Genomic DNA, 20,179 nt, shown 5'->3' with positions numbered 1-20,179 from the left:
TCATTGAAAGCTTCTTATGCAGCACTGAAACACTCAAGGCCGGGTGCCCTTCCTCTGCTGCAATTACACAGTTTGGGTAAATTATAAGCAGATACAGTTTTCTAATTAAACTTATATGCATCATAAGGCAAATGCATTGTATTATGAGCAGACTATAAAGAATAAATGTTTTTGTTTAAACAATGGCATTGCATATAAAGCCGTAGAGGAAGTTTATGAACAAAAAAAACCCCATTTGTATGCAAGTGAGCAGGACTGTGATCTGATAGGATGTGAGGTGGTTATTTTGCTGTATTACAGTGTCTGGGGTCCTGCAACACGCATGTTTTCTGTGAGAAGTATTTCTGTAGAGGTGTGAGTCCTCCCAAATCTGTCATAGTTGGAAGTGCTGCAACTCCCACTTCAGGATTAAAAAAAATAAATATTATTTTGACTTTTTCCTCAAAAGGAAACTTTTGCTTTTTAATGCATATATTAAAAAAATTAAACAATTTATTAAGAACAAAGTTACAAAGTCAAGCGATTTATGCATTCATCTCTAATGTGCAATGAATAAGAGAACCATCTCTGAAGTCTCTGTAGATTCCCTGATACTCACTTTAGAAGGAAATAAAGTAGAGTTAATCAACAAAAATGAATCCTATTGAAGGTAAGCATGTCCTGTTGGGTTAACAACACTAGTAGTAATCTGCATCTTAATTTTGTTTGTTATTTTTTTACAAGGCTATATTTTTTGTCACTCTTACTTTGTTAACAGACCATCTTATCCCATGAATTGCTTTTCTCACCACAAGAGTAATTACCAGTACTGCTCAGATACCACTGTGCCTCAGATATGCCTTGGCACATACAGAAGTGATTCAAGTAATGCACGAATAGCTGGTAAGGGTTAAGTACCCGTAGGCCTAATGTGGTAGAAACCCAGCCCACAACGTCTCTCTGGGTGCTTGCCCAGCTCAGGTGCAGGAGTTAATGCCAACTGCTTCCCTCCTTGTAGAGTTGAAGACTGTCCTGATTTCAGCTGTATGACAGTAAGTGGTCTTGGTAGAACTGCACCTGGGCATGTACCACCCTCAGTCCATGCTGTCACTTTTGCATCCTGCCAAGCTGCTCAAACTCACATTTTCACTGGATAGACATACTAGATTTTTTGAGCCTTTTATGTCAGTAATTTGCCAGCTGTATTGGGGTGAAAAGCATGCTGTGATTTTCTAGGCCAGCTGCAAAAGTCCTTCTTGAAGGACTTTTGCAGCTGGCCAAATACTATTTTGTAGATACTGAGGGAAGAGAGGGGTGATTCACAGCTGAATTCCCCTGTGACCGACTGTTTTGATGTTTTTTAGATTTAATCGTTTTTAAGGTGCTTTAGTCCTAATATGGGTGTATATATTATTTGGAATATAAATAAAGGAAATTAATCTCATGGCTAGTAGACTTGGAAATAACAACTAGAATTTGAACTTGTACCCACCTTACCCCTTCTTGGTTTTGTTTGATAGCTTAAAAGAAGCAAGTACAAGCTGTTGCCTTCAAATAACATCTATGTCAAGAGCGATAATCAATGCTTGCTTTGTTTTGTTGATCATGTTGTGTAATACATGGGCTTAAAAGCATCAGAAATCTGTGAGCTGTCTTTGGCATTATATTTCTCATTTTTCTATTCTGTCTTTCCAATTTGCTAAGTTTGCTGGAAATTTCATATAAAGACATGAACAATTCATGCATGCAGAACATATTGACTTCTGTTTTTCACTAACATTCATTGGCCTTTTAGGTCAATAAATTTTGAAGTTGACTTAAGAAGTCAATAAGCCTTATTTTAATTTAGATTAAGTTTCAGTCTGATTCAGCACTCTGCTTCCCTTTTTATAAATAAAAAAAAGCTTATAGCAATTTATTATTAAAATGTATGTCAACTAAGAATTGTTTCCTATAGGTCTGGGAATCCCTGGATGGATTGTAACTTCTTACTGTATTCCCAATGCACCATTTGAAAGTGACATTTCAGCCTCCCAGTGCATACTCTGTCCCTCTCAACTGCTTTAACATTAATTGTAGGAAGTGATACAGATAATTAAACAGACCATGTGAATTTCAGGAGCAAATGTTTCCATCACATTGGAATTCCACCTTACATGAGCAAATTTGACTTAAATTACATTTCCATCTGACATTATTAATTCCATCAAGGAACCTTTGTTTAATATTAATTACAGATACCAATTATATTATTTCATCTTTCCTTTCCATTGGAGCTTCAATAAAAATTCATCAAGCGAAGGACATGATTATCATAATAATTTTAAAAATCCACATAAACTCTTTACCACATACACACAAAAATGTTAATAGCATTGGAATCATGCATGTGACAGTGTACTTGCCAAAGTTTTGTGCACAGTACATCTGTCGGTAAAAAGGAAGGGAGCATTTCCTCTACTGCAGTTTTGGTTTACTGCCATGGATGCTTTCCTTTGATGAAATAATTTGGCAGACAGGTTGTTACAGAAATCAGTGCAATGGTATTAACTTATAATTTTTGCACTTTTTCTATCTGTTTAGTTCTTTCAATTGACATTACTACTGGTGAAAAGCCTCTCTGAAGTCATGTTAAGGAGCTGTATTTTGACTTTATGGAATTTTGACTGTGTGGTACGGGGAGTTATTCTAGTGTCACCTTCACTTAATATACTTGGCAAAAATAGCCTTATTGTTGGGAGGGAAAAAAGTGAGCAGAGAAATTATCAAATAAGATTTCAAATTTCAGCAATAAAATAATTGGGGAAAAAAATGGTTAACTGTGAGAAAATGTGTCAGTCTAAGACATCAGCTGATAGCTGGAAGATTCCAATAGTAAGATTAGAGCTTCAACAAACCATAAATCCAGGTATCATCTACCACATCTGGAGTACAAGCACTATAAATTATAAGGAAAGTATCTTTGAGGAAAGATCTGTAGTGTATGTAGAGACAACATTCTGCACTGATTTCAAGTGCTAATGCTTGATTTTAGCATTAGATCTAGGATATACAGTGATTAAGGCTGTAGAGACAATCCTTTTCATTTTGAATGAAATCCAGTGTGCGTCTGACTTTGCATTGAACTAGTACACCTAATTCCTACTCCTGTTCATGTAATTCTAGATACTTTATTTTTTTTTTTAGGGATTTGGAAGTAAGGCCAGAGAAATGGTATTGCACATGTAACAGCTTTGTAAGCATTTCTACCTCCCCATTCATAGCTGACACACTGTTGTGATGACGCTGGAAACAATTGAAATCATCAATATATCTGTCCAGTATTATTGTGCATAGGCCATGAAACTGCTGTTGTGTCACTTGCCTATTCATGGAAATACCCACATGTAGTTCCAGAGTATCTGCACCTTTGCTTTGACTTGCCCCTCCATTGCTTTGTATTGGCATTGCTTTGCATTGTATTTGTGTAATGTATTGGCACATAGCTGTTTTCACCATTGAGTAATTTCCTTTTACAGCTTGAATTTTGAATGTTTATGGTTGGCTAGTTATTCTGTTTGATATAATTCCTTCTCACTTTCTGTTCAAAATTGCATGATAACTAGAGCTAAGAAACAATCTTCAAAGGGAATCCATGTTGTTATGAGAAGTGTTACAGATTTTCTTCTTTCTTCTAGGTATTGATTTTAAAGTAAAGGCAGTAACGTTTAATGATACAAGAGTGAAACTTCAAATATGGTAAGTTTTAATTTGTATTACAAATGAGAGCCAACTAAATTACGTTACAGCATGAAAAATCTCATCTGCTTTTAATTGTGTATCTATCTTCCTAAAGTGCAGCTGTTCCTACTAGGTCATTTTAAAATTAGAATTTGGCCTAGGGGAGCGTATTTTTTACAGTAACTAATGTAAGTTAAAAAGAGGGTTGTTGCTAGGTTGCTTTAACAATAAAACTTGCAGGATACAAGCAATGACGATCTACGATCCATACTAAGTATATTTAATCGTATAGGAATACTGAGGGAAGTGACAAAGCAAGAAAATTTTACATTTCATTACCCATCAAATGCGTGTTCAAAAGGGTCACCAAAAGAAAGCTAGTAAGATTACTCTTTGGGAACCTAAACTCTGCTTTTTGGTTTTGAAGTTTTTGTGAAAGCTATATAGAGCTACTGACAGCCATCTCTCCAGGCACCCAGTACTGAAGGTTATTTATATTCACCAGTATTTTAACTTCTCAAGATGTAACTCTACTCAAATTATCTTTCCAGTATTAGATCTGCAGTTTTTCCCTCTCAGGTTTTAACACCAAAGTCATGGAGGCTTGTTTACGGCTTTCTTAAGGCCTAATTCTGTGTAGGAATCTCTGCATCCCTGTATTTTATGTCTTTTTCCCAAAATCTACCTTTCAGCTAAACCAGCTTACTGTCTGTGTCTCATGGTTTACAAAGGGCTTGTCAGAATGTGGGATGTCATCTGACTCCTGGAGTGCTTACACTCACCTGAGTTGTACTGATCTTAATGATTATGTATATGAAGAAGCAATGGTGTTGCATTCAGTCTTCAACCACTAGTTTACCTTCCCTAGTAGGGCTGTATTATTCAGAATAAATTTCCAGGGTATTTCTTCCACTGCTCTGTCTACCACCCAGATTTTCTCTCATCCTTATCTTTTCTTGTTCCTTTCATGTTAGGGTACACCATTCAAAATTTGGAGAATACTCCTTAAAATGATTTTTCTTGGGGTTCTCTAGTTTGATCATCTTTGTTTTGTTTGTGTATGTGTGTGATATCTTACAATTTCTTTCAGGGATACAGCTGGCCAGGAACGATTCCATACACTTAGTACTAGCTATTTTCGTGGCGCACAAGGCTTTGTTCTTGTATATGACATCACAAATCTGGACAGTTTTCAAAGTATAACAAGCTGGATGAGAGACATACATGAGGTAAATATATCTAACAGTGGTTCATCTCTTAATGAAGGTGGTTAATGAGTTACTGCAGTTAATGTTTTAAATGCCTGCATGAGATCTATTCTTGTTCTTTGAGCTGCATGTTTCTAACCATAATTTCTTATATTTAACTCAGCACTTAGTGTAATAGTAAGATTACTGTTACCTGTAACTGGAATACAGCATAGATGATCCAGGGCAAGTCCATATAGATGATGAAGTACTTCTATATAAAACATTGCTTCCAGTCTGGTTTTGCACATATAGAGTTATGGCACTTTAATCACTGGTGTCAGTCACAGAATCATAGAATGGTTTGAGTTGGAAAGAACCTTGAGATCATCTAGTTCCAAACCCCCTGCCATGGGCATGGACACCTCCCACTAGACCAGGTTGATCAAGGCCCTGTCCAACCCAGGATTTTACTTTGCCTCCATGTTAGAATTCCATATCACAGCCAGTTATTTCCCTTTCCTAACATCATTACTTTAGTGGAGTTACCTCATCCCAGGAATCAAAAGAAACAAATCAAATTAAACATACTCTTTGTCCTTGCTGGATATACCTTTTGAGAGGATGGTTTCAAGAGGGAGGAACTGGAGGGGGAAAAGAAGAATCCGATTTTGGTGTCAGTGAACTGTTTGGTTAGCTCAGCTGTTTGTGCTACTGCAACCAGAAACACATGTGTTCATGTGACATAGGAAGTGATTCAACAGCACACAGCTACCAGATGGGTCATGTGTTCCCACCTCCCTTCTTGCTCCTGGCTTCCACTGTGCTGCTTCTGGAGCTTGTCGGGGCCCTCTGAGGTTCACTCTGACTTTCTAACATGGTAAAAAACTAAGAGTTTGGATAGTTTTATGCTCCATCAGTGAGTTTAAGAGGTTCACAGAAAGGTCTGACAGTTATCGGAGTTGTACTAAGGTAAACAGGTAGGAGCAGGAGGGCCAGGAGAAGAACATGTGGGAACAATGTGAGGAAGGAACCAGGAAGGGAGGAGTGGGCAGGCCCTTAGGCATTGGGTTGTTCAGCTGCCTGTAACCCTGTACCCTGAGTCTTTATTGCTAAGTCTCTCTTGATGTTTCCTCTGTTAGGTAGAGGCAGGTCAATTCAGCTGGAAAGGACCTACCGTGATCATCTAATCCAGCTGCCTGAACACTTCAGGGCTGACCAAAAGTTGAAGCATGTTCTTTCTTAACAGCATTGTCCAAATGCCTCTTAAACACTGACAGGCTTGGGACGTTGACCTCCTCTGCAGGAAGCCCGTTCCAGTGTTTGACCATGTTCCTGGTAAACAAATGTTTCCTAATGACGAGTCTAAACCTCCTCTGGTGCAACTTTGAGCCATTCCCACGTGACCTGTCACTGGATACCAGGGAAAAGAGATCAACACCTCCCTCTCCACTTCCCCTCCTCAGGAAGCCATAGAGACCAATGAGGTTGCCCTGAGCAGTAGACTGAAAGTTTGTAGTTGGAATGCTTGTGTAAGTTAGTATGCTTGTGTACAAATCCAAGCAAGGTAGTGCTCTCTTTTGAGTAAAATCAAGAAAACAGTCAGGCAGCTTTTTGTAATGCTCTGTGAATGGGTAGGGATATGACATGACTGATAGGAGTTCGTCTTGGGAAAGCAGGCACAAAATGAAACCATAAAAAGCATTCTTTTTTCTCTTCACAGCTTCGGTATACAGATGAATTAATGTACTACACATGTTCATATAGCTGATAGTACATACATTGGATATCTTATGCTCTTGGTAAAATATTACATTTACATTACCTCAGTATTAAGAACATTATTATGGTAACCTAGTACATCATCATCCTTGACCTTAAAGCCATCTTAAAAGTCTTAGTGACAAACAGAGCCTAATTTCAGTAATGTGTTACAAAGGAGAGGTGATGCTACAGTATTCTTACTGGCTTTTCTGCACACACTTCAAACTAACACATGTGTATTGTTACTTCGTTAAGAAGAGTGTGTGCCCTTCTCCTGTTAGTCAAACCAGCAGAAGTCACAGCTAGATATGCAACTAGTTGTACGGTTTCATGATTAGCTAACATTTAACTTGACACACAGTGTGATAGCAGGTTTACTGCTATCTGAAGCTGAAAAAGTAGATTATCCATATACATCCGTTTTTTAATGTATAGCTTATATATACATAAAAATATATATATGTGTGTGTAGGAATTTATATATAAAATACTGATCTGTCTTCACACTGTGTCCACAGGGGTAATTTTTTCCTGTCATCTCTGATTAGATCAACAGATTGGTCTAGTAGACTACAGTGTACAACCATAAGCACAAAGAAAGTATCAGGACTGTCAGGCTAGGGTGGAGGGAAGGATGGCACAAGCTCTTTTAGCCACAATGCAGCCTTAGATCTACTTAAGTCAACCAGGAAATCACACCTGCACAAGCCTGCTTTTCCCTTTGTGACACTTAAAAGCTTTTGTGTAAACATACTCAAGCTATTAATATTTCGACTGTTCAATTGTGACCCCTGAAGGTGCTTTGTTAGTTTAAATTTTTTAAAATGGAAAAATACTCAATTTAAAACAATTTCTGGGAATATAAATTGCGTGATTGATTGTACCAATCTCAAAACTAGCAATTAGTGAGTGTTGTAATAGAGCTAGATAATAATAAAAAATCTAATCCAGTCCTAGTGGGATATCAATTTCTGAAGTGTCATGGTGAAATATATGGGGCCATTCATTGCAAAAGAAGTGTTTTTAAGCAATGACTGTTAAAACACAGGGCATTTCATGAAAATTAATTGCTTACTGGAGGTTGGTGACATTCCTGCATTTGCTTTGGTCCGTGAATGCAAACCAGTATTTAATACCCAACAAATGCCTAGTATCAAAGTGGCTGTTGCTACAGCACCCTTTAAAATATGCAAGTGTAGAAAAAAAAAAATGAAGAAAGTTTAAAAGGAGAAAGAGTTACAGGTTTCATTAAACACCAGACTAATACGTAATGTAAAGCTTGCATCTGAGCCAATCAAACAGGATTTTTTAAGACAATTCAGTTTTTCCTTATGTTCTCATTTTTTTTAATTCTTTGTACATAGAGATTTTTAACAGAAAGTTTTTTAAAATCCTGTCAGTGTGCTGAGCCATTTTTATAGCACTTGAAAATGACAATCGAAGCAATTTAGTATTCCTGAAAAGTCCACTGATTTTATAAAAACTGGCCAGACAGTGCTATTACAATCAGATTACCAGTAATGTTGTCATTGTATTTCCATTATTTTAAGTCTGGAATACAGCAACTTTCCTAGTAAGAATTAATTACTGTTAAAGGAAATTCAAGACACAAATATGCTGCCATGTGTAAAATTTATATTCAGAACTAGAGGAAACTGAGAAACGTGACTGTGCTTAAGAAGCTTATTAGACAAATACACTCACAGTTTAATATCTTAGGACATTATTGGCAAATCCAGTACAGGTATATTGGATTTGTAATGCACTCATTAGGAGCATGATAATCGCAGGAAATTTACTTTACTGAAACCATTCTTTGTTTGTTGGATTGTGGGTCATGTCCAATTGAAGGTGCTTCTCTTGTTTGTTGATACAGCTTTTAGATATTGTATGCAGCAGCTCTGAAAGGCTGGTTTTGTTTGGCGTTTAGAAATTAAATGCAAGTAACTGTGTATTAGATTCATTTGCAGAAAACAGTGCTTTCTGAGATGTTTCGAACAAGATTCCAACTAACATTGGCAAAAAGTTTCTCACAATAGAGTGGTCTAATGCTCAAACAGGTGCCCAGAGAAGATCTGGAGATACTTAAAACTTGATTCAACATGGCCTTAAGCAACCTGACCTGACTTTGAAGTTGGCCTGTCTTTGAGCAGAGGGTAAGACCAGGTGACTTCCAGAATTCTTTGCCAACCTAAATCACTCCATGATTCATGCATGGCATCTGAGTTTCCAAAAACTTTTTACAGAGATGGTAGGTCCTAGTTTTCTTTTAAAACATTGGACTGGTTTTCATTGTGCTAGTCTCCTGGGGTGGCCATGAATGTGGCATGACCAGTTTCTACCAATTAGTTCTGTGCTGGAAATTCTCTGCTAGCACAGAATTTTCTCATGCAGCAGTGAGTCTTGGTTGACATAACTTAATGTTCTTGGAATACATTAGCTTTCTATTTGTACTACCTGTAGAAGTGACCTTTCAACTAGGATACGAAATGCATGGATGTGTTGGGTCACTGCCATTTTTTGCATAGTGCCCTTTTCTGGTTCTTTTCATTTATGCATCTGAGAGCTGATATACTGGACTGTCTCTCAGTTTCTGCATCATACTTAAATAAAAGCAACACAGCAAATTGCTTTACAACTGTAAATTAGTTTGACTTCAAATTCTTCTGAGTTCTTCTTTCTCAGATGGGAAAGCTTGATGTCAAAAGGATCGAATTGTTCCAGTTCGTAGACAGGTTTGTTATGGCTCTGATTAGAACTGAAAATTGCTGTTTTTCTCACTTTACTAAGTTGGTTTATCTCTAATCCCAGATTGGTATCAGGATAAATTGGTTTGTATCTAGTCATGCCTAAGGTGGCTAATAGACAAACCAATTATATCATTTGTTTATTTCCACTGAAGTCCTGGAAACTAGGCATTTGTAACTGAGGTCAGTGGCACTTAGAAAAATACACCCAAAGAGACATGCGAGTCATAATATGAATGCTGCTTATGTGATGCTGTCAAAGAGAATGTGAAGACAATGTATTCCGAACAGATTATTCTTCATTAGTGCAAAGAGTAAGTTTCTAGTGTCATTGTCTACTAAGTAGAAAGAAGAAACTTCCCAGCTTTATGGCCTTCCCCAGCACTGCCTTCCTCTTGCTCTGTGACCATGTGTATTCTCTTCAGATCTGAAAAATTGTATCAATGCTGCATTTCTTCCTTAAATGCAAACCAATTATTACCATAGTGTATTTATTAGGTGCGGGTTCTCAGTCTCGCTGTTTTGACCTACAAACAAACTTCTGTTCCCTTTTCAAACTGTAATCAATGAGTATCAAAATCATGCAGCCCTGCACAGCTATGCCCTGAAAATTTGGTGGTGAAACAGAGTGGTGATTCTTTAAGATCTGTTGCTGGATAGATGTCTTTATAGAACAAGAAGTCTGGATAAGCTGGAAATTATGGTCAGTTTGCTGCAGGGGAGGTCGAGGCCAGCTATTCACAGTAAAGTCTGTGCTTGCCATTCAGAAAGTGAAGGGATAGGTTCTTCCAGAAATGTGTAAGTACAAATACAATGTAGTTCTTTTTCAATAAAGATGCCTGTGCTGCTTTTGATACTTCTAGAGCCATAAAATTTCTTAGATTTGGAAAGACGTTTAAGATCATTGAGTCACACCATTAACCTAGCACTGCCAAGTCCACCACTAAACCATGTCCCTGCATGAATTCATAGGTGAATTGACAGCATTTCTGTGAAATTCTGAAAAATAAGAACAACTGCAGAAAAAACATTTGGGGTAAAACAAACAAACCAACCAACCAACCCCAAACCCCCACAACAAATGACATACAAAAGGGATGAACAAGATATTTTTTCTTTTTGTATTTTTGATTTCTGTTAATAGCCACATAGTCAATCAAGTTGGGTATCCAGGCTAGGTGAAAGTTGAGCAGTACAGTAATTAGTGAAAGGCATGGGTGGATGGCTCCTATCAGACTGAGCTGCCAAAGCACACCATGGTACTGTGGTGGCAGAGTCCACTGTTCCTAATCTCGTCCATGGCACCACTTCGTTGAAGGCTCTGCTGCTGCTCCCTCTTGTGGCCACTGGTCCCAGCAGCCTGGTTTCTGCCACTGGGGAATCCAGCAGGGAAAAAAAACCCTTTTGCCAAAACCTGATGACTCCAAGGCCTGCCAAACACTTCAAAAAAACTTGGTCAGTCTCAATAAAGTTCTGGGCTCCAATTTTTTAGAGACATTTAAAAAAAAAACAAAACAGGCTAGATTTCCTCTTGAGTTCAGATTATTTTTATTAAAATAAAAATAATTTCAATAAAATAATAAGAATAGTAAATAATTTTAAAATACTACTAATAAATAATAATAATTTCAATAAAATGTTAATTTTGAAATGTTAAAATCTGAAGAGAAACTGAAGAGAGTGAACCAAAAATCTGGATGTATTTTTGAGATACCAAAACAAAACAATTGGATTTTGGGTTGGTTTTGCCTTGATGAAATTAATGAAACTCTTAATAGTATTTTTCCATGATACGGGAAAAAAATGTTTCCTGACACCATTAGCTTAGTCAGTGCTGACTTGCATAATAGCATCTTAGCAACTGTAAAATAACCATCCTCTTTTTGCTATGGATTTTTGCCTTTGGAAAGCTTATTCCTGAGCTATAAATAAAAGATGATGAAAATACACTTGAGCTTTTGGAAGCACTGAAGAGCCATATTTTTGGCCAATTCAAATCTGTGTACCTCTGCGGTTTTTATGCCAACTGAGCACATGGTCAAACTTCTGCCTAGTCACATTGACTTAATTTTTGAAGCTTTCATCTACATAACCAGTTTTCAGCTTTTAAAATGGATGCCATTTTGGTGTATAGTCTTTAGTTTTCTAAAAGCAAGAAACTGCAAGATACCATCTTTAAAAAAGGAGTGCTTTCAGTGCTTTGGGGGAGGATCCAGTCAAAGTGAAAATGCATTATTACATTATATCGATGTAGAAATAATAGTTATTTGCTGAAATAAATACTTAGTTACTGATAGTACTGATTAATACTTAGCGAACGGCCTGGTACCTCTAACATTCTTTAAATTTTGTTATTATTTGAAGCTGTTTAAAAAGAACATACCTACTGCAAAAGATTGTGCTGCTTGTACAGAAATAAAGCTAGAGGATGAATTTCATGGTTTTGTACACACAGTGTGCAAGTATTTCCCTTTGACCTTTTACTCTAGAGGAAAGTCAAATGTCACTTGTAAAACCTTCAGATGCATTTAGTCTTCTTCCAAATAAAAAGTTGATTATGTGATGAGAAGAAATTGTCTATTTACCCTATATTAGGGTCTGATGTATGTGATTTTATGTAGGAGAGCCATTGACCTTAATGAGTAAAGCTTCAGTACATTCTGAAACAGCCAACATTTTTGTCAATTAATCCAGGTTAGATTGATTCATTATTTTAAGCCTGTGCTTCATACTCTTATGCTAAGCTTCCTTCAATTTAATACTACATTATCTTGAACATCACATGTGGGTTTGAAATGTGATTAGCTGACTTTAAAATGAGAATGGATTAAAACAAATGAAATGGTGTTTCTTAATAATAAATTGTGCCTACTGCTGTATTCTTCAAATGAAGCAACTTAGTTATAAAAGCGCAAATACACTAAAAATAATGATTCTGTCATCCTTTAATGAATAGAGGTCTTTCTGTGCATTTCCGTGAAGGGAGGGACATGTGTATGAGCTCTGAGGAAGGGGATTGTGCCTGATTTTGTCTTACGGCAGTTACAAAAATTAAAACTTTGACAGTGATCAGAGATTTCATCAACATCCTTGTAGACTGATCTGCTGCCTGAGACCAGGGTTTTTGAGTCATCAGAGAAGCTGGCTGAGCATGTACTTTCAGAATATAAACCATGGGATTAGGCCGCATTAGCTTTAATTGTCTCTAGATTGAGACCCTCAGCTTTCTCCATTTAAGCACCAAAGGTAGTTTTAAATGTTATGATTTTCACAACAAAAGTAAGTTTCAAATTCCACATACTGTTGCAGAACTGTTCGCTTTCCTTGCCGTTATTCTAGTCATGTATCGTTACAATGGCTTATCTTAAAATAACACTGATGTAAAGCACCCAGTGCATTTCACAGTCATCATGGACGTAACTGGAGTGGAACGAAGGATGGAGACAAGGTCAAAAAGCTAGATTTTTCTTCCTTTTGAAATCAATGAGGTTTTTACATTTTACTTCATTAGAAATCTATTGCCTTCTTCTGAGTGCCTTGGAATAATCAAACTTTTATGTTGAGTTTGAACACTTTGAATGTAATTTTACTGCCTGTGTGCAAATATGAAGCACAGAGAGGTGCTCTTTCAAGTGCAGCAAATTCCTTCCTTTTTACTTGTGAGTGCTGAATGTAGGCCTGACTCAAACACTAATCCATGAACCCATTACTTTAGGAGAGGGCAATGTCTGTGAATTCAGGGCATTTCTAGTCACTTTAAAGCCTCAAGATGGAGCATTCCTCCAAAGATGGTGCCCATACACTGTATACTTTATACCTTATGAAAGGAGTAGGAAATTATGCCCCGTGTTTGTAAGTGGCTTTTTTCTGCTCGTTGCTGTCTTGCTGTTTTCCTCCAAATCCCATTAACTGATGGAAAATATTTCCACATATGAAAAGATCAGAACAGAATTTAGCCTTTACTTTCAAGGAAATAAAGTGTTGAAGGTTACTGTGAGCTGAAGGTGAAGGGCTTTTGTTCTTTTCTTTTTTACTTGACACTTATTAATGCTGGTTCTCTTTTAGAAAGCAGGTGACGAAGTGGATGTAATACTGTTGGGCAACAAGTGTGATAAGGAGTCAGAACGTCTAGTTCCAAAACAGAAAGGAGAAAAGGTATCACTGGTACTTTCTTTGGGTTCTCCTGGGTATCTCAGTATGTGACTATGAGCTGTTACACTGAAAAAAGCAAAAAGCTCCTGAATTCTAAATATTCCATTAGGAATTGCTACAGAAGAACAGTTGAGGAGTTTTGGAGTATTGGGCTTGTTGTTTTTTTTTAACATATGAACAGAAAGACATTAAGTAACTCTTAGCTGATCTCTTTAGAACACTGGTTTTTATTTTAAAGGTTAAAATGTACTTTAATAGTTTTAGGCGTTATGATAGGAATCTTACATTTTGAATTAAAACTATTTTAGAGTCTGCATACTAAATGCAGAATACTAAATGTAATGGTAATACGATCTGCATAATTTTTCTGGTACCACCCATCAATATTTTTTTTTTGCTATAGCCTGCCTATAAAGAACTGTTCTGCCAGCTTGTGCATTGTGATCTGCACGGTCTATGAAGAACCTTAAATAATACTGCATATTTAAGTACATTTAGGGAACATGCAGCTCCTCTAGATCTATGTATGATGTCATACAGCTGAGACTGTGGTGTAGTTTATACCTGCTGACCATGTGTAGGGGAAGAACTGGTGTTAATTAAAGGTGATGGCAGATTACTGTCACTGAGAACCAGTGAGGAAGTCTAGGAGCCATGCTGTGGCAGGATAGCACGTCCTATATACCAGTGAATTTTGCAACTGCAAACTGTATAAATCTGTTGTCTGGAACTTGGAATGAACCCTTCTATTATGCTTTCAGGCATAGTGAGTCAGGCAGGATGCCTGTGTGTAAAGAAAAGAACACTAATAACTTCTTGCCAATTATATAATCCCAGATTAGGAAACTTTAAAAAATACCATCACCCTTTCAACGGCATTACAAATAGAAACTTCTGAAAGTTCACTGTTTGTATGCAAGACTCTTTCACTGATAATGTGCTGTATCTGTGTAAAAGGAATAAGGTTGCTGAAAAAGACATGTATTCTCACTCAATGAACTGTTAGAAATCTAAACAGTCACTGGATGCATGTGCACAAGAGGGCAGTAGTAGGGTTTTGCATGTGGTATTAACCATGACATTTTCTGACATCTTAGTATTTAACCATGCAATCAAAAATTCTCTTAATGTGGTATTTTTTCCAGAAACATATCATTACCTCCTCACCAATTCTTTTAATGTTCAGAGTCTTGCAGAGAAGACCCCTAGATTCCCTGGAAACCTTATCATCTGTGTTGGCATTTCTGTAACAATCTGTCATAACTGAGTGGCCATCATATACCACTTTATAAACTAATTTAATGCTGAGAATATTTTTTTTTGTTGGTTTGTTTTGTAATTATATAATGTTGATCACTCAAATTGATATGTTTAACACTATGAAGCATTTTCTTGTATTAATAACTTTTTATTCACTTCAACAAAAGTTTGCATTCAACCTGCTCCCCACCCAATAATATTATTTTTTCTCTGATAAATAAATAAAAACGCTGAAGTTTATATGACTTGGTAGCTGTGACCAGTTTTCTCTTATCAAATCTTTCTAACAGAAAGAGCCAAGTAAAACATTTTTCCTCTTTTTTTTTTTTTTTTTGCTTTTGCTGTCTTTTTGTGCCTGACTTCAAAGCTGATATTCCAGGTACAATAAAAATTGTAAAAAAAAAGAACATTCTGCAGAATTCTGGGAATATCTCAGATACATCTCTCTGATTCAACACTTTTAAAAATCATAGCAGCACTTTGCTAGGAAGTGCTATATTTGGAGTTAAAGGAAATTAATAATTGGAATTAAATCACACCTTGACAGAGTGTCCTGGGTTCAGCATTACTTTGTTATTGTAAAATACGAATTTATTTCACTCAAGATCTCCAAAGTGTTCTCAAGGATAATATAAAATAACATTTCCCAATAGCGTAATTCTCACAGGTTTGTAAATATGCTTAGGTATTGTATTTATGGATCTACTCAAGATGCTCCCAAATTGAAAAAAAGTAATTCCTTGAATATGCCTTTCCAGTTTCTTTATGAGAGGGAGTTGTCAAGTTGTGTTCTTACTTCCTACTTTAACACTGGACTGTTAGGTTTTTTTTCAATTTAGCTAAAGTTTTAGGGGACTTGCTTGCCACACTACTTACCAGTATGCAGGGTGAGTTGGAATGATACATACATTAACCTTCTTTGATCAATACTGTACACATACAGAGAAAGTGAGGATGCATTGATGGGTGTAGCGGGCAATATAGTAACATGATACAGAGAAGGCTAAAGTACTCAAGTTTATTTGGTTTGATTTTTGTTTTGCATTGGTCTTCATAGATTGAGCTTGCTCCCAGACCTCTGTGTACACTGGCATGGTTTGGGAAGGAGCAGGTCAGCCAGCAGTGGAAAAGCATTGGATTAGAAACTGCTTAGGAAAATTGGATGCATCCATGGACATGATGAAGTTCACCCAATTGTGCTGAAAAAGCTGGTCAATGTGATTTGGGCCAGTGTCAGGCAACTCTGAAAAAGCATGGTGGTTGGGAAAGATCCCTGTTGACTAGAAAGATGCCAGCAGGACACCTGTCTTTAAAAAAGGCAAGGAAGAGATTTCAGGGAACTGTAGTCAGTCAGTCTTGCTTTAGTCAGTGGAAGGATTGTGGAGTGTGTTGTCTTTAAATTCTTTTCCAAGGACATAAAGGACACAAAGACAATCTGGAATGGTTAACAGAGGGTAAATTAGAATCACAGAATCATAGAATGGTTTGGGTTGGAAAGGACCTTAACAACATCTAGTTCTAACTCCCCTGCCGTGGGCAGGAACACCTCCCACTATACCAGGTTGCTCAAAGCCCCGTCCAACCTGGGATTGAACACTGCCAGGAATGGAGCATTCACAACTGCCTTGGGCAGCCTGTTCCAGTGCCCTACCACTCTCTCCTCTTTAAGTTTGAACCCATTACCTCTTGTCTTGTCACTACAGTCCCTAAATGTGTCTTCAACATGCTGGTTGCCTGCTATGATGCCAAGACACAACTGTGTGGACAAGGCAATAGTGGTGATTGTGATGTGTCTTGAATTTAGTGAGGTTTTTGTCCTCCCATGGCATCCTCAGTTGGAAGCTAGAAATTGTGGGCTGGAAAAGTGGACCATTAGGTGGACTGACAGTTGGCTGTAGACATCCAGAGGTGAAGGGTAGTGATCAAAGACAGTGTGTCTGGTTGGTAGCTAGTAATGAGCAGAATACATCAGGAGTAGTGGGGCTCACATTGTTCAACATTTTCGTCAGTGATGATACAAGGAGATTTGCGCATGGCATGAGGTTAAGGGGTGTGATTGGCACATCAAATGGGAGAACACCAATTCTATGGGACCTTGATAAACTTGAGAACTGGGCCAACAGAAACATCATGAAATTCAGTAAGAAATGCAGAGATTTACACCTGGGATGGAGTAATCCCAGGCATGAATCACTGCCCTACTGCAAACGTCTTGTTGGTTAAGGTGAGTACCAGCTTGAATATAAGTTGAAAGTGTTCTCTCATTGCTTAAAGGTATGCTGGGCTATATTAGAAGGTTAATGGATGTTAGATCTGGGACAATTATTACCCTTCTAGTGCTGGAAAGGCCACATGGAATATTTTGTCCAGCTTTGGCTCTCCCATTTCAAGAAGGGTGTTATTTTTCCAAATGTTCTCTGATTCCATGATTAAAATGGTTTATGTTGATCAAAGTGTGTACATAGGTAGCCTCTAGGAATCCGTTACATGTCACAAGAAAGAAAAAAGGTATATGTAATAGCAGATTCTGTGTACTGTATAAGCTGCAAACCAGTCTTTTCCAGTTTATTAGCTCAGTATTTTTTATTGCCTGTATTTTTCTTTATGAACCATTAGGCATCATTGTGCATTTACACTTGCCAATAGTCAAATGATATTAACTATCTGTAACAAGTTGCTGCAGTACTGAAAACTGTTGATAGAAGCCAGCTCAAGTTTCAGAATCCCTTATGAAACTGTCTTAACAAACAGTCCAGATCATAGAATCATAGAATGGTTTGCGTTGGAAGACCTTAAAGATCATCTGGTTCAAACCCCACTGCTGTGGACAGGAACACCTTGCACTAGACCAGGTTGCTCAAAGCCCCGTCCAACCTGGCCTTGAACACTTACAGGGATGAGGCAGCCACAGCTTCTCTGGGCATCTCCAGCGCCTCATCTTTATTTTCAAAATTACATTTTCTTATAGCATTTTGGAAAAGAAACCATTTCTCTTAGTATTTTTTCTGCAAATATAATCTTTATTATATTTTGACTAAAGCTTTGAAGGACAATTCTTGTACCTTCATGCCTCATTTTGGAATTTTTATAATGCATTGATTTGTTACTTCTAGAGCTCATTGAAAGCAAACATAACTGCCAACATTAGACTTTTTATATTAATGGAGAACCTTCCAAATAAATTATTAAATAGTCAGTAATTATAGGATTTTTTTTATACATTATAAGCAGTATTTTCTTTGCCTGGGATCATCTTCTCCAGATGTATACCAAGAAGAGATCAGTTGCAAAGGGAATAAATAGACTCTCCCACTATGTTTTTCTGGCAGATACTGTTCCCACCTTGCCTCCCTCCCTTTGCCAATGATGCAGCTGTTTTTCTCTATGTATTTAACTGTATAAATTAGAAGTAGTTTAGGACCTTAAAAAGCTATGAATTTTGTTGTGGGGTTTTGTTTTCTGGTTTGATGTGGTTTGGGTTTTTTTCCCTCATGCCAACATATCTCTAAGCTATCTGTAAGGGAAATACACTGTAAGGGAAATACACTGGAAATGAGAGGACGAGTAAATTAAATGAAATTAAGCTATGTAAAGTCTATGCTGACCTTTTCTTCTAAGTATTTTCTCTCTCTCTCGTAAAAAGGAGCATCTCTCTTTCGTATTTCATCACGCCTCTTTTTCTAAATTTTTTGTCACATTTTTATCTGTACTTTTCTGCACATAGTCCATTAGTTTCCTCCAAATAATTGCCTAGGAGACAGTTCGTTTTCCAAATAAATCAAAACATTGCGAACAGACCCACTAGAGTTTATTCTTCTTATTTACAAGTAAAGATAGGTTTAAAAAGCTGTTTTGAAAATGGAGAAATTTAAGAAGAATGTTTTAAGACTTACCCAAAATTTAAAAACTGAGGATGAATATAGAGTACTTCACTGAGCTGAAATACACTTAATCAGTGTTTTCAGAGAGTGTTAGAAGCTGTCAGAACACCTCCATATCTCTTGCTATTAGTATTAGGAAGTGTTTTGTTTTCCTAAAGACTGTTCATCCTATTGCCTACATTTGTTTTTCAGCTTGCTTGGGAACATGGAATACCCTTTTTTGAAACCAGTGCTAAAGATAATGTGAACATTGAGGAGGCATTCTCAGTCTTAACTAAGTACATACTGGAAAAGGTAGGCTTATATTCTGAGTAGAAAGAAAATGGAAGATAATTCTTGATAGGTTAACAAAGCACAGCCAGTGCTGGTTTTGCATTATGTAGGTAGTATTTTGGGCGATTCTGCTATTTATAGACATACAGAGGAGAAAGGCGGGGGGGGGAGAAAAATTGAGGGAGAACAACAGAATAGGGGAACAGGTGAAATAAAATTCAGGGAAAAGGTGAAAATTCAGGAAAGTTGCATTTGTGGCTTTCTTTTCCATGCTTTTCTTCAAGGGAGAGGTTAACAGCTGTAGAGTGCTTCTACTTCTGTGCCAGGAAGACTCCCTTTTTCCTGTAGGTTTCTGCAGAATATTTGCACTGTAAAGATGCTGCATGCTGATGGAATGAGCAGACCTTTTATGTGCAGCAATCAAATGTTTTATCCAAAGTTCATAGCTGTTTGTTTGGATGATTTACGCTAGTGCTTTTGGAGTTATTGGGACCTGAAAATTTGAGTTAATTAGTGGTAGAATCAATACTGTAGCTGTCAGAATCAGCATGCCTAACTACCTTGAGTGTGTTGGCTTAAAGGTCCTTACTTCTCAGAGTTGCAGTACTTTTATAGGACTGAATTATTGTTCATTAGCACTGGAAATGTTTTGCATTGCAATTTATTTTTAGACAGTAGAATATTATTTTAGACATTAATGGATGTTCTTCATGCAATGCATTATCATTGCCATTCATCACCAATATTAGTTATACAAAACTAACCTTCCATTCAAAATACTCTTGAAGTCATAATAAAGATAAATGAGCAAAATTACTGACAAAGTCACAAGTTGCAGTGTTTTGATTAACTAGCCATAGGGAATGGTCAGAATAATAGCTCGGGGTTGGACTGCTTCTAAATCAAGGTCCTGTCATATTATTCAATAACACAAACTGCAGTTGGTTATTTTGGGGGAGGGAAAAAAGTTAACAAAAAAGGCTTCTGATTTCTTTAGCGTGAAAATGAAGCTCAACAACTCAACAGTCAAATATCATTTAGAAAAGGAGGATAATGGCAGGTCCCTTGAATAGCTGGCAAAGTCTCAAATAAGATAACTCTGATTTTCTTGTAAATGAAAAAGACATTGTCTACTGTAAACAGAGAATATATTTGTTAGTATGAAGCATGAATACTACAAAACAATGGCTGTGATCATAACTGCTGCTAAGACAAA

At 37.1% G+C, this 20,179-nt stretch overlaps 1 protein-coding gene across 1 annotated transcript; it reads left to right on the top strand.

The window, feature by feature from the left end:
- Positions 1–633: 633 nt before the first annotated feature.
- LOC104404695 (ras-related protein Rab-10-like) lies at positions 634–18,984 on the top strand (the record flags this gene model as incomplete). The annotated part of the gene is made up of 5 exons (XM_010013203.1): positions 634–649; positions 3,657–3,717; positions 4,790–4,928; positions 13,463–13,552; positions 18,883–18,984. Coding segments are annotated over exons 1-5 (408 nt in total), but the record flags the coding sequence as incomplete, so codon positions are not given.
- Between the last annotated feature and the right edge of the window lie 1,195 nt (positions 18,985–20,179).

Source organism: Nestor notabilis, unplaced genomic scaffold, assembly GCF_000696875.1.
Source record: "Nestor notabilis isolate BGI_N333 unplaced genomic scaffold, ASM69687v1 scaffold754, whole genome shotgun sequence".
NCBI classification, from domain to species: domain Eukaryota; kingdom Metazoa; phylum Chordata; class Aves; order Psittaciformes; family Psittacidae; genus Nestor; species Nestor notabilis.
This window is presented reverse-complemented; position numbering and strand designations above follow the sequence as displayed.